This window comes from Urocampus carinirostris, chromosome 11 (assembly GCF_059441175.1).
Source record: "Urocampus carinirostris isolate Australia breed hairy pipefish chromosome 11, RoL_Ucar_1.0, whole genome shotgun sequence".
NCBI classification, from domain to species: Eukaryota; Metazoa; Chordata; class Actinopteri; order Syngnathiformes; family Syngnathidae; genus Urocampus; species Urocampus carinirostris.
In genome coordinates this window covers 5,352,992-5,369,820 of record NC_142359.1, presented here as the reverse complement: position 1 = coordinate 5,369,820, position 16,829 = coordinate 5,352,992, and the positions used below count along the sequence as shown (strand labels likewise).

General features: G+C 40.3%; 1 protein-coding gene across 1 annotated transcript; it reads left to right on the top strand.

Annotated features, from left to right (window-relative positions):
• The first annotated feature begins 128 nt into the window (after nucleotides 1-128).
• Nucleotides 129-6,271, top strand: LOC148356268 (beta-2-microglobulin-like). Its single transcript, XM_088348211.1, has 3 exons — nucleotides 129-293; nucleotides 2,259-2,534; nucleotides 3,795-6,271. The coding sequence occupies exons 1-3, from the start codon at nucleotides 215-217 to the stop codon at nucleotides 3,806-3,808; spliced, it is 369 nt and encodes a 122-aa protein (XP_088204337.1). The 5' UTR covers nucleotides 129-214; the 3' UTR covers nucleotides 3,809-6,271.
• Nucleotides 6,272-16,829: the final 10,558 nt, after the last annotated feature.

Below are 16,829 nucleotides of genomic sequence, written 5' to 3'. Positions count from 1 at the left end.
GAAATGGTTTAAGTTGTATTACATTCCCAACAAATGCAAGACAAAGTGGTTTTGGTTATATGTTCGCCCTTACATACCCGAAAAGTGATGTAAAAGTGAGATAAAACGAGGTAAAAGTGGTTGTTGCGACAGGAGTGACGTGTGCGCGCTCCCGCGACGGGCAACACAATTACTTTCGATTTCGATTCCCGTCAGTGAGATAAGGTCTTCGCCCATGTTTGTTTCAAACATGAAGCTCTTTGGACTTCTTGCGTTTTGTGCGGCTGTGTTCTCCAACGTGGAGTCCAACTTGCGTAAGTATGAGATGAAACAGAACGCTACAAGTTGCGTTAAATACCGTTTCTATCCTCACAAGTATTTCCAAATATTCTTAGTTATTTCAATTTGCAGGGTTGGGTAGGGTTACTTTAACTGGATTACTTTCAATGACTTTCGGATGACTCCAATACCAAATATGCTAATAAAAGAGAAAAGAAACGAAATATGAATCAAATGGCGACTCACAACACGTGGTAAGCTTTCTCTCCTGGCTTTGATCTCCGGCAAAATGAACATAAAATGCGACCAGGGTTGGGTAGGGTTACTTTAACTGGATTACTTTCAATTACTTTTGGATGACTCTAATACCAAATATGCTAATGAAAGAGAAAAGAAACGAAATATGAATCAAATAACGACTCACAACACGTGGTAAGCTTTCTCTCCTGGCTTTGATCTCCGGCAAAACGAACATAAAATGCAACCAGGGTTGGGTAGGGTTACTTTAACTGGATTACTTTCAATGACTTTTGGATTACTCCAATACCAAATATGCTAATAAAAGACAAAATAAACTAAATATGAATAAAATGATGACTCACAACACGTGGTAAGCTTTCTCTCCTGGCTTTGATCTCCGGCAAAACGAACATAAAATGCGACCAGGGTTGGGTAGGGTTACTTTAACTGGATTACTTTCAATTACTTTTGGATTACTCAAGTACCAAATATGCTAATAAAAGACAAAATAAACTAAATATGAACAAAATGATGACTCACAACACGTGGTAAGATGTCTCTCCTGGCTTTGATCTCTTTGATCTCTGGCAAAACGAACATAAAATGCGACAGAAACAAAATGAAAATCAATCCAAACAGCTTGCCAACATTATTTTTGCCGTTCCATGTATTCCGTTCCTCCCCAAGCCTGCACAAAATGTAGTCATTTTATCCATATTTCGTTTCTTCTACCCAACCCTGTCAATTTGCTTTGTACAATAGTTTCGATTTCCCGTGAATGCGTCCCATGTCTTCTGCTGTTACATACCTGTCAACCTGTACAAAGTACGTTTAGAATAGAATAGAATATACCTTTATTGTCATATGTTGTGACAACGAAATTGGATGTGGCACTCCAGGGCCACATTTTACAGTTAGGACAAAGAAAACAAAGAAGATAAAGGAACAGAGAAGATGTTTGTACTGTCCTTGTTGCAGGCTTTGTTTTCCTCTGGAGGGGGATGTATGAGGGGGTGAGGGACAGACAGAGATGGCCGGATCCAACTAGATATTTGATCTTACTGTACACACATTCCAGTGTTTTTTCCCCTGGTTGCTCAGTCCACGTATTGAATGAATTTGGGAAGTACAGTCCTTAAGCATGCTTGATTAAAGTCGCCGGCGACGATAAAAGTTCCATCGGGGTGTGCGAGCGGCTGTTTATTGATAGCAGCGGGCAGGAGATTTAGCGCTATGCTAACGTTAGCATCCGGTGGAAGGTAAACAGCAACCACAATGACCACAGTTAGCTCTCTCGTTAGATAGAAGGGTCTACACGATACTGCTAGAAACTCTATATCGAGTGTGCAGTGTGTGTCAATGATTCGGCTGTTATTGCAGCGCATAGTCCCCCACCCCTGTTTTTACCGGAGTCTCCGTCTCGGTCGTGCCGGTGAAGCTTGCGTCCTGCTAGTTGGACCGCGGCGTCGGGGAAGCCAAGACTCCGTGGTGACAAAAATACTGCAATTTCGGACAAAGCTGTTGGTGGCGATCCGCAGCTCAAATTCACTCAATTTGTGGACGATGGATCTGGCGGATCATGGATCAAAATTGAGTCATTTTACTCATATTTAGTTTCTTTTGTCTTTTATTAGCATATTTGGTATTGGAGTAATCCAAAAGTCATTGAAAGTAATCCAGTGAAAGTAACCCTACCCAACCCTGTAAATGAGTGTGTGCACTTACTTCCCATTGGACCTGAATGTCCTTCCCCCAAACAGAATCCCCAACGGTCCAAGTCTACAGCCATCACCCTGGAAAGTTTGGCAAAGCAAACACACTGATCTGCTACGTGAGTCAGTTCCACCCACCAGATATCGGCATTCAACTGTTAAAGAACAACGTGGTGATGTCGGATGCCGTCGAAAGCGAGCTGATCTTCGATAGAAACTTCCACTTCAATCAGACCAAGCATGTCCAATTCACACCCACTAAGGAGGACAAATACATCTGCCGTGTCACTCATGCCTCAAGTCCTCCCATGGATATTTACTGGGGTGAGTAAAGAGACGTTTATCGGAAAACGAAAACTCCGACGAGCATCCTCGGCGCACAAGAAAATCTAGCCAGCGCACAAAAATGAGGGCTCAAAATTACTAATTAAGAAGCGACTTAAGTCAAAGTTACAGTGCATGAAGGTCAAAATACACGGGTTCCCCTGACGTTGTGTCCTAAATGCGGTATTTTGAAGTAGAATGAAGTTGAGTAAAGTTAGTAGAGTTTGTCGAGAACCGGCTTCTTCGGCTCGGCTCACTAAAAGGAACTGGCTCTTTCAGGTCCTATCTATCTATCTATCTAGACATCTATCTAGACATCTGAACATCTATCTAGACATCTATCTATCTAGACATCTATCTATCCATCTAGACATCTATCTATCTAGACATCTATCTATCTAGACATCTATCTATCTGGACATCTATCTGGACATCGAGACATCTATCTAGACATCTATCTATCTAGACATCTATCCATACATCTAGACATCTATCTATCTAGACATCTATCTATCTATCTATCTATCTATCTATCTATCTATCTATCTATCTATCTATCTATCTATCTATCTAGACATCTATCTAGACATCTATCTATCTAGACATCTATCTAGACATCTATCTAGACATCTATCTATCTATCTAGACATCTATCTAGACATCTATCTATCTAAACATCTATCTAACTAGACATCTATCTATCTAAACATCTATCTAACTAGACATCTATCTATCTATCTATATAGACATCTACCTAATCCATCTATCTAGACATCTATCTATCTGGACATCTATCTAGACATCTATCTATCTGGACATCTATCTATCTGGACATCTATCTAGACATCTATCTAGACATCTACCTAATCTATCTATCTAGACATCTATCTATCTAGACATCTATCTAGACATCTATCTATCTAGACATCTATCTAGACATCTACCTAATCCATCTATCTAGACATCTATCTATCTAGAAATCTATCTAGACGTCTATCTATCTAGACATCTATCTAGACATCTATCTATCCATCTATCATAAGTATATCTTTTAGTATTTTTTTCTCAAAAGGAAATTTACATTATTATTTGAGGCTCTTCAAACTAGATGATGTTCACCATTGGCATGGAAACCCCTTAAAAGTGCTTGAATTTGGTCATGGAAAGAGTATAAGAACCCTGCTTACAGGTGACTGATGATGAAATGAAATGAAATGATTAGAATGGTAAGTGAAAATATGCATTTCATTTCTCTTCCAGAACCCAACATGTGAGCAGGGGACCAGTGATTTGCTCGCATAGCAACTCAGCCAGCATCGCAGACTTCTCGCCAAAAATTGCAAGGAATAGTCGCAACAAAATTGAAGCTTTTACCAGTGTCTGAAACTCATGACGTTGTCTGCTCCAAGCCACGTGAACTCCTCTTTCCACGATGCTTTTAATGTACGTTTACGTTTTGTAGCGTCAACCATTTTGTTCGCTTCTTTTGAATCTTTCTTCTGGGGCTGAGGTTTTGGCTTGATTCCGAACCACCGATCCATTTTATTTTTGCGTTCTCTGTGCGTCTACTTTGGAAAATGATACGCGAATTCACGACGTTATAACGCTCGGGAAAGTCCGGAAGCAGGAAGTTATTCAATGCAGGTTTCTGATTGGCTGCAGAGTATACAAATTGCTAAACAAACAAATTCCGAAATTTCCCAAACGAAGGAAGATTTCGAAATTTCCAAAACAAACGAAGATTTTGAAATCGGAATAAAACATTTTGTTAAATAAAAGTTTTTTTTTTTTCCTCGGTGGAGGATCTGCACACCATACACTCAATTTTACTCAAGTCATTATTTAGATAAAGACAATGCTTACCAAACTATCAGTCCAACTCCAAATGACTAAATCCAAAGATTTTTTTTCTCCGGTGTCGTAAAAGATGCGCGGCTTCCTCCTTCCACTGTTGTGGATGAACTGTAAGTCAGCGGCCTTCGAGCTGATGGTGGCCTGTTGTGTGCAGACATCTGGCAGGACGTTGTGAGATAATGTTGATACAAGAAGCCACAACATATTGACTGAGCGAAGCAAAATAAGTTGCGCCACTTATTTTGGAGATATACGCAGAGACAGAAATATGGCAAAGAGGGAACATACTTCATTGCATCCGTTCATTCATCCAAGACATGTTCGAAATTCGTCCGAGAGACGCTGGCCTTTATACTGTGTTCAAAAACATCACGTGATGTTTTTCTCGGAATTTAAAGTGTTTTTTCCCTGCCCCGACTTTGCTCAGTCAACATCTTGTGACTTCTTGTATCAACATTATCTCATAACATCCTGCCAGATATCTGCACACAACAGGCCACCGTCAGCTCGGTTACAGTTAATCCACAACACCACCTCCTTATGTCAAATTTCCGCTTCTTGCCAATAGCTTACAACCTTTCTTTTGCTTTTTGACCAAATCTTTCACTATTTGCAGCCTGTAATCTGCAGAATCTGATTTGCTCTTGGTGCCTTGTTGTTTAGTTTCACTTTCATTCCCTGCGCGTCGCCGCGAGGCGGACTTTGGAGCTTCACCGTTTATTTATACAATGCATTGCAGCGCACACTTGATTCGGGGGACTCGGCCCCAAGTAAACCCCAAGCGGCGTAGTTTAGCCGAAATGCACAGTTCGTGTTTACTTCGGGTTTATTTCGGACTTGGTTATCAATCTGTCGGGTTTGGGCGGGTTCGGGTTGAAATACCTGTGACTCGGGTCGGGTCGGGCTGAAATGTTTAGGCCCGACCTTACCTCTAATGGCTGGAAACAAGCATGATCCCCAAATATATGCATTTGGAAATTATACGATTAAAAGGGCGCAAAACACAGGCGACATTATTATGCAAATACGCTTGGTTTTCTTTTTTAACTTTTGACACTAAATGAAGGACGATTTAATCCATGGCTCCCACTGCAAAACACTCTACTTTTTTCTACCTTGCTCTCATCAGAAGCACTGCCTATCCCATGCTAAAAACATTACCGGGGACCCCTCTCACCCCCATCATGGACTGTTCACTCTGCTAGCCTCTGGGAAGAGGTACTGCAGTGTGCGGTGCAGGACCACCAGGCTCCGCAATAGTCTAGTCCCCCTGGCCATTAGACTGTTAAATGGTCAATCTAACATATAGTTAACTTAAATCTAAACGGCTGCTAATCTGACTTTTTGCACTACTGGCAGTTTTTTTTATAGCTTGCCACTCCTTGCACATTGCTCTCTGCACTATTGTAATTACAGCGTTATTGTTACAGTGTTAATGTTACTGTGTACCTGACTTGTTAACCTGACTGCCCATTTTCCACATCTGGTTAGCTACTCTTCTTGCACTATCGGCACTATGGTAAAATACTATACGTAGCCATAATACAATACAACTTTTACTTATATCTGTACATTCGAGGAAACTGTGCGGGTCAGATGTATCGACATTTCGTTCTGTATACACGTGTACTAGAATGACAATAAAGTAGATCTGAATCTGAATCTGAATCTGAATGTTTCCCCTTCTTTTTGCTGTTACTTCAGCTGTTCCGATAGAAACTAATCAAAGACAAAATTGGGACATGATCCAGAATGAGGAGATGAGCTGAAACTGTCATTTCTTGCGAAGTATCAACAATAAGTGGGACAGAATCATGAAGTGGAACTCACTTTATTGGATATTTTAAACTTTTTTAACAAATAAAAAACGAAAAAGTGCAAAATGATTCAGCCCCTTTACTTTCAGTGCAGCAAACTTTGTCCAGAAGTTCAGTGAGGATATCTGAATGATTCAATGTTGATCTAAATGACGGACGGTGATAAATGGAATCCACCTGTGTGTAATCATGTCTCTGTATAAATGGACCTGCACCGTGATGGTCTCAGAGGTCTGTTTAAAGCGCAGAGAGCATCATGAAGAACGAGGAACACACCAGGCAGGTCCGAGATACTATGATGGAGAAGTTTAAAGCTGGATTTGGATGTAAAAACATTACCCAAGCTTTAAACATCCCAAGGAGCGCAGTGCAAGAAATAATATTGAAACGAAAAGAGTATCAGATCCACCAAGATTGGGCCGTCCCCCTAAACTTCCAGCTCGTACAAGGAGAAAACTAATCAGAGATGCAACCAAGAGGCCCATGATCACTCTGGATGAACTGCAGAGGTCTACAGGAGAATCTGTCCTTAGGACAACAATCAGTCGTATACTGCACAAATCTGGGCTTTATGGAAGAGTGGCAAGAAGGAAGCCATTTCATATAAAGTTTTGTTCAAAGATTGCCACAAGCCACCTGGGAGACACACCAAACGTGGAAGAAGGCGCTCTGGTCAGATGAGACCAAAATCGAACTTTTTGGCAACAATGCGAGACATTATGTTTGGCGTAAAAGCAGCACAGCTCATCACCCTTAACACACCATCCCCACTGTCAAACATGGTGGTGGCAGCATCATGGTCTGGGGCCAGTAGGGACAGGGAAGATGGTTAAAATTGATGGGAAGATGGATGGAGCCAAATACAGGACCATTCGGGAAGAAAGCCTGATGTGTAAATATATATATTTTTTATTTTTTTTATATACATATATGTGTAACCGCGGTGTACCTGTCCCACCAAAGATCCACATTCACGCTGGACTGGATGATAAGGTTTTTATTACAGTTGCTGCGAATGAATGAGTCACAACACGTGGTAAGCTTCTCTGCTGGCTTTGATCTTGTTGGCAGCTCGTCGTAGACTGCCCAAAACATATCAAAGAGCTTTCTTTTCAGTTTACATAAAATACATTTTAGAATATCAACCATCACAATACATTTTAACAAGAGATCGTATAGTGTTTTTTTAACGTTTACAATGAATTCAACATATTTTTCTTCAAACTGAATTTTAACCAACATCATCCTTTTTATATAGATGAGAAAATAGAAATGATAACAATAACGAGTGTGAGAACGGGTACAATTTACCTGCAAATGATTTGGTCACAACACAACACGTGGTAAGCCTCTCTGCTAGCTTTAAACTCTATAAGGGGAATTAGCATTTTAGCACAACATGCAACGTCCGGCGAAACTAACATAAAAGGCGACAGAAACAAAACGAAAATAAATCCAAACAGATTGACAACATCAATCACATTCCTGTGCATGTTGAGAGATTTGTCAGCTGTGGTTTTAATGTTTAAAATTAACTTTTTGCGGAGCACCAAAAGATCGTGTCTTACCGTTGGCAGCTCGTTGTAGACTGCCAAAAAAAACCCCACCTTCCTGTCGCAAAGTCTAAAGCCAAACCAAACCTTACCACATACCAGCAGGTGGCACTGTTGGACTCATCAATTGCAGGACACTTACACAAAAACTATACAACATATTTCAGCAGGAATTCCAATAAAACAAAAGTTATTATTACACCGGTTGAATTCATGAGTCATAGTGTTAGCGCCATCTAGGTGAGCATCATATGACATGTGAAATGAATACAATATTTTTTGACCTACAGGTATTTAAGTGCAAGTTTATATGATCATTAATGCCTTTTTGTGTATCATTCGCGTCAATATTGTTTTTTAAATAAAGTTTTTTTTAAAAATCATACACATTGTCCCTTTAAGAATGAAAGTGTTTTATATGACTCTTCTTATTGGATGATCAGGATTTTTTTTTATATGTGTAACCGCGGTGTACGTGTCCCACCAAAGATCCACATTCACGCTGGACTGGATGATGAGGTTTTTATTATTACAGTGTCTGCAAATGGATGAGTCACAACATTAGCTTTTCTGCTGGCTTTGATCTCTTTGATCTCATTGCAGTTCTCTCTGGTAAGACTGCCAACAAAGCATATCAAAGAGCTTTCTTTTCACTTTACATAAAATACATTTTAGAATATCACAATACATTTTTACATCTTTACATTTTAACAAGATACTTTTAACAAGAGATCGTATAGTGGATTTTTAACGTTTACAATGGATTCAACATATTTTTCTTTCGTCTGAATTTTAACCAACTTCATCCTTTTTTAATGTATATGAAAAAATAGAAATAAAAACAATAATGAGTATAAAAACGGGTACAAGTTACCTGCAAATGGATGAGTCACAACATTAGCTTTTCTGCTGGCTTTGATCTCTTTGATCTCTACAAGGGGAATTCATATTTTAGTAAAACAGAAACAAAACGAAAATAAACCTAAACAGCTTGACAATATCAATCACATTACTGTACATGTTGAGAGATTTGTCAGCTGGGGTTATAATGTTTAAAAGTAACTTCTTTTGTGGAGCACCAAAAGATGTGTCTTACCATTGCAGTTCTCTCTGGTAAGACTGCCAACAAACCCCGCCTCCCGGTCACATGTCAGAAGCCAAAACCAAACCCCACCCCATACCAGCAGATAGCACCGTTGGACTTATCATTGCAGGACATTTACCAAAAACTATACACATATTTCAGCAGGAATTCCAATAAAACAAAAGTTATTATTACACCCGTTACATATATAATACGCTTTTTAAAAAAATAAAGCGAGCTAATTATAACAATTGGGAGATCCTAGTCTATATAACGCGTTTATTTAAACAATAAAGTGCGATCGTATATAGAGTAACCTTCTGTGGCATCAATAATCCAGCACAGTAAATTTGAAAACTTTCAGACGTTTCTCATAATAATACTATTATTATTATCAATAGTAGTAATAAAAACGAACTAGATTGGTCGAACACCTATTCAGTAACACATCACAAAGTGGAGGTATTCCTCTGTAGTTGGATCCCAAAACCAAAAAACATAATAAGGTTTAAAGCGTGTCTTACTTTGCAAACAGTATAGGCAGGGAAGTCCGATTTTAAATGAAAAAAACAACAACAATTTGTTTACACCGCGGGATCCAATGCAACCAGGGTTTCATTCGCAATAAAAAAGACATTACATGGTATTAGTGGAAAACTGCTTGAATGGATAACTGCATATCTGTCAAATCGTAAACAATGCCTAAAAATTGATGATGTTCTTTCAGCGTGGTCGGAAGTTTGTAGCGGGGTACCGCAGGGCTCAGTACTAGGACCATTATTATTCCTGTTTTTTGTGAACGACCTACCTGAGGCCATTTAAAGTAGTGACATCTCAATTTTTGCCGATGATGCTAAACTGTCGGCTTTCTTACCAAAAACCCAGGTTGCGGGAACAATTGATTCTCTCCAAAATGACATGAAATCAGTTTTTCTTTGGTCCGAACAGTGGCAACTGCAACTGTCATCACATAAATGCTTAGCACAGTCGTTTTTTCATGGTTCTGTTTCCGCTGTATAACATTAATGATCATGATTTGCATGTTGTTACTGAACATAAGGATCTGGGTGTCACTCTTACTTCAAACCTAAAGTTTATCACGCATATCGCCAAAATTACCAACAAAGCCAATAACATAGCATCAAACATCTACAGACACTTTTACAACAAGAACCCAGCATTCTTAGTTCGAATGTTTTGCGTTTATGCGTTGGTCTTTTGCGACCATTTTTGACCACGTCATGCTTCTTTAGGCATAGTCTCAGATATCTGAGACCACCAGGATCGGATGACGGTGTTTAAAGTTGCTAAACTAGTTAGAAAGCCAAAGAAGTGAGACATTTATGTTACGTTGCGTTTATGGTTAGAATATAATAGCATTGTGTGGAACCCTTACTTACTCAAGGACATTAACCTACTGGAAGGAGTTCAACGTCGGTATACGAAGCGGATACCTGGGATGCACAGCTTGTCATATCCGGAAAGACTACAAAGACTGAACTTGGACTTTTTGGAGCTCCGTAGAATTCGATTTGATTGAATTTTTGTGTTCAAAGTACTGCATGGAATGATCGATGTGCCTTTTGATCCATTTTTTGAGTTCTGTCGTGTTGATGGTTTACGTGGTCACAGATATAAGTTACGGGTGCCTAGACCTACCAGCAACTTGCATGGAAACTTGATTTCTTTCAGGATACCAAAAATTTGGAATTTTTGGCCTGACCGGGTTATTAGTGCAAATACGGTGCAAACCTTTAAGCAAAGGTTGGCAGAAATAGATTTGTCAAATTTTCTTAGGGGAGGGGGCGTAAGGTGACCATATTTGGCCATGCTCACTCTCAGCATTAGTTTTTTTTGTGTCATCCATCCATCCATCCATTGTCTTCCGCTTATCCGAGGTCGGGTCGCGGGGGCAGCAGCGTTAAAAGGGAAGCCCAGACGTCCCTATCCCCAGCCACCTCCTCCAGCTCATCCAACGGGATCCCGAGGCGTTCCCAAGCCAGCCGAGAGACATAGTCTCTCCAACGTGTCCTGGGTCGCCCCCGGGGCCTCCTGCCGGCGGGACATGCCCGGAACACCTCCGGAGGGAGGCGTCCAGGAGGCATCCTTATTAGATGCCCGAGCCACCTCAACTGGCTCCTCTCAACGCGGAGGAGCAGTGGCTCTACACCGAGTCCCTCCCGGATGACCGAGCTTCTCACCTTATCTCTAAGGGAGAACCCTGCCACCCTGCGGAGGAAACTCATTTCGGCCACTTGTATCCGGGATCGTGTTCTTTCGGTCATGACCCAAAGTTCATGACCATAGGTGATGGTAGGAACGTAGATCGACCGGTAGATCGAGAGCTTTGCCTTTCGGCTCAGCTTCCTCTTCACCACGACAGACGCTGCACCGACCCGTCTGTCGATCTCATGTTTTGATTAATGTATCCAACAATACCTTCAATAAACATGTATTATTTATTCATTTATTTATTTCATAAGGCTTTTATAGTACATCAAATAAAGGCTATTTGTGTACAGTTAGTTGTGATAGCGGAAATCATAGCGTACATTGACGTTGGTGACTTTTTCATCCGCGTTCACAAACGCATTTTGTAGAATACGATCGCGCTTTATTGTTTAAATTAACGCGTTATATAGACCAGGATATCCCCATTGTTATAATTAGCTCGCTTTGTTGTTTTAATAAGCGTTTTATATAGAATACGATCGCTTTTGTTGGAAGCGCAGCAGAATGCGCGTTCACGCGAGGGAGGGAGGGTTCTGTTCGGGAGTCGGAATTGGGCACAAGCGCTGTTGTGCCCTTTTCCGACTCCTCTGCAGATTCCTCCCCCCTCGCGTGAACGCGCATTCTGCTATTCTGCTGCGCTTCCAACAAAAGCGATCCTATTCTATATAAAACGCTTATTAAAACAATAAAGCGAGCTAATTATAACAATTGGGAGATCCTAGTCTATATAACGCGTTTATTTAAACAATAAAGCGCGAAGCGCGATCGTATTCTACAAATTGCGTTTGTTAACGCGGATGCAAAAGTCACCAATGTCAATGTACGCTTCCGACAAAAGCGATCGTATTCTGTATAATACGCTTTTTAAAAAAATAAAGCGAGCTAATTATAACAATTGGGAGATCCTAGTCTATATAATGCGTTTATTTAAACAATAAAGTACGATCGTATTCTACAAAATGCGTTTGTTAACGCGGATAAAAAAATCACCAACGTCAATGTACGCTATGATTTTCGCTATCACAACTAATCGTACACAAATAATATTTATTTGATTTACTATAATATCCGTATGTAATGTCTTTTTCATTGTGAATAATAATAATAATAATAATAATAATTTCCTTGTATTGTCATTCTGTGTAACAATGTACACAGAACGAAATGTCGATTGCACCTGACCCGTTGTAGCGAGCCGATGCAGCCGCAGCCAACAGAGGGCGCCGCCGACCACTTTTTAAGTCTTAGGAATGACTCGGCCGGGGCGCGAACCACCGACCTCCCAGTCTCAAAGCGGGCGCCTTACTATCTAGGCTACTGAGCTGGTATATGAAACCCTGGTTGCATTGGATCCCGCGGTGTAAACAAATTGTTGTTGTTTTATTTTTCATTTAAAATCGGACTTCCCTGTCTATACTGTTTGGAAAATAAGACACGCTTTAAACCTTATTATGCTCTTTGGTTTTGGGATCCAACTACAGAGGAATACCTCCACTTTGTGATGTGTTACTGATTAGGTGTTCGACAAATCTAGTTTGTTTTTTATTACTACTATTAATAATAATAATAATAGAAATATTATGAAAAACGTCTGAAAGTTTTCAAATTCACTGTGCTGACATATTGATGCCACAGAAGGTTACTCTAGAAGTTACAAGTCTGTATCTCCAACAGAGTCTGTTTTAGCAGGGGGGGAGGATTTGGGCTGGCAAAATCCTCCCCCCCCCCCCTGTTATCTCCTGAATAAAAACTCTAAATGACCCCAAATTCACTGTGCAGATTTATTAATGCCAAAGAAGGTTACTCTAGAAGTTACAAGTCTGTATCTCCAACAGAGTCTGTTTTAGCAGGGGGGGGGAGGATTTGGGCAGGCAAAATGCTCCCCCCCCCCCTGCTAACTCCTGAATAAAAACTCCAAACGACCCCAAATTCACTGTGCTGACATATTGATGCCACAGAAGGTTACTCTAGAAGTTACAAGTCTGTATCTCCAACAGAGTCTGTTTTAGCAGGGGGGGGGAGGATTTGGGCTGGCAAAATCCTCCCCCCTCCCTGCTATCCCCTGAATAAAAACTCCAAACGACCCCAAATTCACTGTGCTGACTTATTATTGCCACAGAAGGTTACTCTACAAGTTACAAGTCTGTATCTCCAACAGAGTCTGTTTTAGCAGGGGGGGGAGGATTTGGGCAGGCAAAATGCTCCCCCCCCCTGCTAACTCCTGAATAAAAACTCCAAACGACCCCAAATTCACTGTGCTGACTTATTAATGCCACAGAAGGTTACTCTACAAGTTACAAGTCTGTATCCCCAGCAGAGTCTGTTTTAGCAGGGGGGGAGGATTTGGGCTGGCAAAATCCTCCCCCCCCCCTGTTATCTCCTGAATAAAAACTCTAAATGACCCCAAATTCACTGTGCAGATTTATTAATGCCAAAGAAGGTTACTCTAGAAGTTATAAGTCTATATCTCCAACAGATTCTGTTTTATTAGGGGGAAGGAGATTTTTTTTCCTGCCCAAATCCTCCCCCCCCCACCTGCTAAAACAGACTCTGTTGGAGATACAGACTTGTAACTTCTAGAGTAACCCTTTGTGGCATTAATAAGGCAGCACAGTGAATTTGAGGTCATTTGGAGTTTTTATTCAGGAGTTAGCAGTGGGGGGAGGATTTTGCCTGCCCAAATCCTCCCCCCCCCCTGCTAAAACAGACTCTGTTGGAGTTACAGACTTGTAACTTCTAGAGTAACCTTCTTTGGCATTAATAAGTCTGCACAGTGAATTTGGGGTCATTTGGAGTTTTTATTCAGGAGTTAACAGTGGGGGGGAGGATTTGGGCAGGAAAAAAAATCTCCTTCCCCCTAATAAAACAGAATCTGTTGGAGATACAGACTTGTAACTTCTAGAGTAACCTTCTGTGGCATCAATATGTCAGCACAGTGAATTTGAAAACTTTCAGACGTTTTTCATAATATTTCTATTATTATTATTATTAATAGTAGTAATAAAAAACAAACTAGATTTGTCGAACACCTAATCAGTAACACATCACAAAGTGGAGGTATTCCTCTGTAGTTGGATCCCAAAACCAAAGAGCATAATAAGGTTTAAAGCGTGTCTTATTTTCCAAACAGTATAGACAGGGAAGTCCGATTTTAAATGAAAAATAAAACAACAACAATTTGTTTACACCGCGGGATCCAATGCAACCAGGGTTTCATTCACAATGAAAAAGACATTACATACGGATATTATAGTAAATCAAATAAATATTATTTGTGTACGATTAGTTGTGATTGCGGAAATCATAGCGTACATTGACGTTGGTGATTTTTTTATCCGCGTTAACAAACGCATTTTGTAGAATACGATCGTACTTTATTGTTTAAATAAACGCATTATATAGACTAGGATCTCCCAATTGTTATAATTAGCTCACTTTATTTTTTTAAAAAGCGTATTATACAGAATACGATCGCTTTTGTCGGAAGCGTACATTGACATTGGTGACTTTTGCATCCGCGTTAACAAACGCAATTTGTAGAATACGATCGCGCTTCGCGCTTTATTGTTTAAATAAACGCGTTATATCGCGCTTTATTGTTTAAATAAACGCGTTATATAGACTAGGATCTCCCAATTGTTATAATTAGCTCGCTTTATTGTTTTAATAAGCGTTTTATATAGAATAGGATCGCTTTTGTTGGAAGCGCAGCAGAATAGCAGAATGCGCGTTCACGTGAGGGGGGGGAGGAATCTGCAGAGGAGTCGGAAAAGGGCACAACAACGGTAAATTCATAGTGTTTACTTAACTTCTTCCTCGGTAGTTCTCAAGCACAAGTACAAGGATGCACATTAGTATACAGCGACACCACAGGAAGAGGAGTGTATTACACGACACCACACCAACTAAACCTCGAAAATATGAAAAAACAAAAACAAAAAAATCGTCGCGTGCTGATGACATCACAGAAGCGCCATGTCGATTTTAAAAACAAAACTGCGTCACAATTTGAATGAATTTTAAATGTCCTCGTTTTCAACAAATACTTTCATTTGAATGGACAACTTTGTGTTTGATTCTAAATAAATTTGACTAAGAACTGAAATCAGAGAATATATCCACGCGCACTGTGCAGTTTATATTTATTGACGAGCTACAAATCAATCATAAATTTATTAATATTTCATAATAGCCCCAGATTCAATAAATATCATTATCTGTACATTGTAATCAGGGTTGGGTAGGGTTACTTTAACTTGATTACTTTCAATTACTTTTCCTTTCTAAAGTACTTGAAAAAGTAGTGGCACAGCAGCTGAATGATTTCATATCCGAGAATAACCTTTTTGAATCAATGCATTCAGGATTCAGGGCTAACCACTCTACTGAGACAGCTCTGATCAAGGTAACAAATGATCTCCTACTGGCAATGGATTCTGGCGCTTCATCACTTTTGCTGCTGCTGGATCTTAGTGCTGCTTTTGACACAGTGCACCACAATTTCCTACTAGAACGGTTGGAAAAATGGATTGGTCTCTCAGGAACCGTCCTCTCGTGGTTCAGATCCTACCTCTCAAGATAGGACGCACTGTGTTAAACATGGCGAAATGACATCTGAGCCCTTTAATGTTACCTGTGGTGTTCCGCAGGGTTCAGTGCTTGGCCCCCTTCTTTTCAGCATTTACATGCTTCAATGAGGTGATATTATTCGCAAGTACAATATCAGCTTCCACTGCTACGCAGACGACACTCAACTATATCTTCCGTTGGAGGAATCTCCCACACTAAACTGGAAATTTGGAGGCCTGCCTCATTGAGATAAAAGAGTGGATGTCACTCAATTTCTTGCGTCTTAACTCTGAAAAGACCGAAATGTTAGTCATTGGTCCATCTAAATGCCGTGACTTATTCTCAAAAACTGCTGTGAACATTGACAAATGTCACATCACACAGAGTGACTCAGTTAAAAATTTAGGTGTCATATTTGACCCTGATCTATCCTTTGAAATGCATGTAAAGAAAATTACTAGAACCGCTTTCTTCCATCTTTGTAACATTGCTAAAATCCGTTCAATACTGTCTCAGTCTGATGCGGAAATTATAATTCATGCGTTTGTTACCTCCCGTCTCGATGACTGTAATGCACTACTCTCTGGTCTCCCGAAGTCTAGAATCAAGTCTCTTCAGCTGGTACACAATGCCGCAGCGAGGCTTTTAACTAGGACAAAAAAATACGATCACATCACACCGATTTTGGCTAACCTGCATTGGCTCCCAGTTAGCCTTAGATGTGATTTCAAGGTTCTCTTAGTATTATACAAAATCATACATGGACTTGCTCCCTCTTATCTTTCAGATCTGATTCGCCCCTATGTCCCGGTCCGAAGCCTACGATCTGAGAGTGCCGGTCTTCTGGTGATCCCAAGAGCAAAGAAGTGTTCTGGTGGTTCGAGAGCGTTCTCCATCCGGGCACCTGTGCCGTGGAATGCTCTTCCCCCTGAGATCCGATCTGTAACCTCAGTGGAAATGTTTAAATCTAAACTTAAAACTCACTTCTACTCCATAGCATATGAATAACCTACTCTTCGCGTCGGCTGAAAAAATAGTCTGTGTAATATAGTGTAATAATCTATGAAGCCCTTTGAGACTCTTCGTGATTTAGGGCTGTACAAATAAAAATGACTTGACTTTTTTAAGCCCAATCGAGCAATTAATAACACAAAAATGACTGTTTTGAGCCAAATAGGACAAAATA

Excerpts from the sequence above, each read along its gene's own strand:
- LOC148356268 (XM_088348211.1), top strand. The coding sequence starts at position 215 with ATGTTTGTTTCAAACATGAAGCTCTTTGGACTTCTTGCGTTTTGTGCG. Across the intron at positions 294-2,258 it reads CAACGTGGAGTCCAACTTGC|AATCCCCAACGGTCCAAGTC; the intron begins GTAAGTATGAGA and ends TCCCCCAAACAG.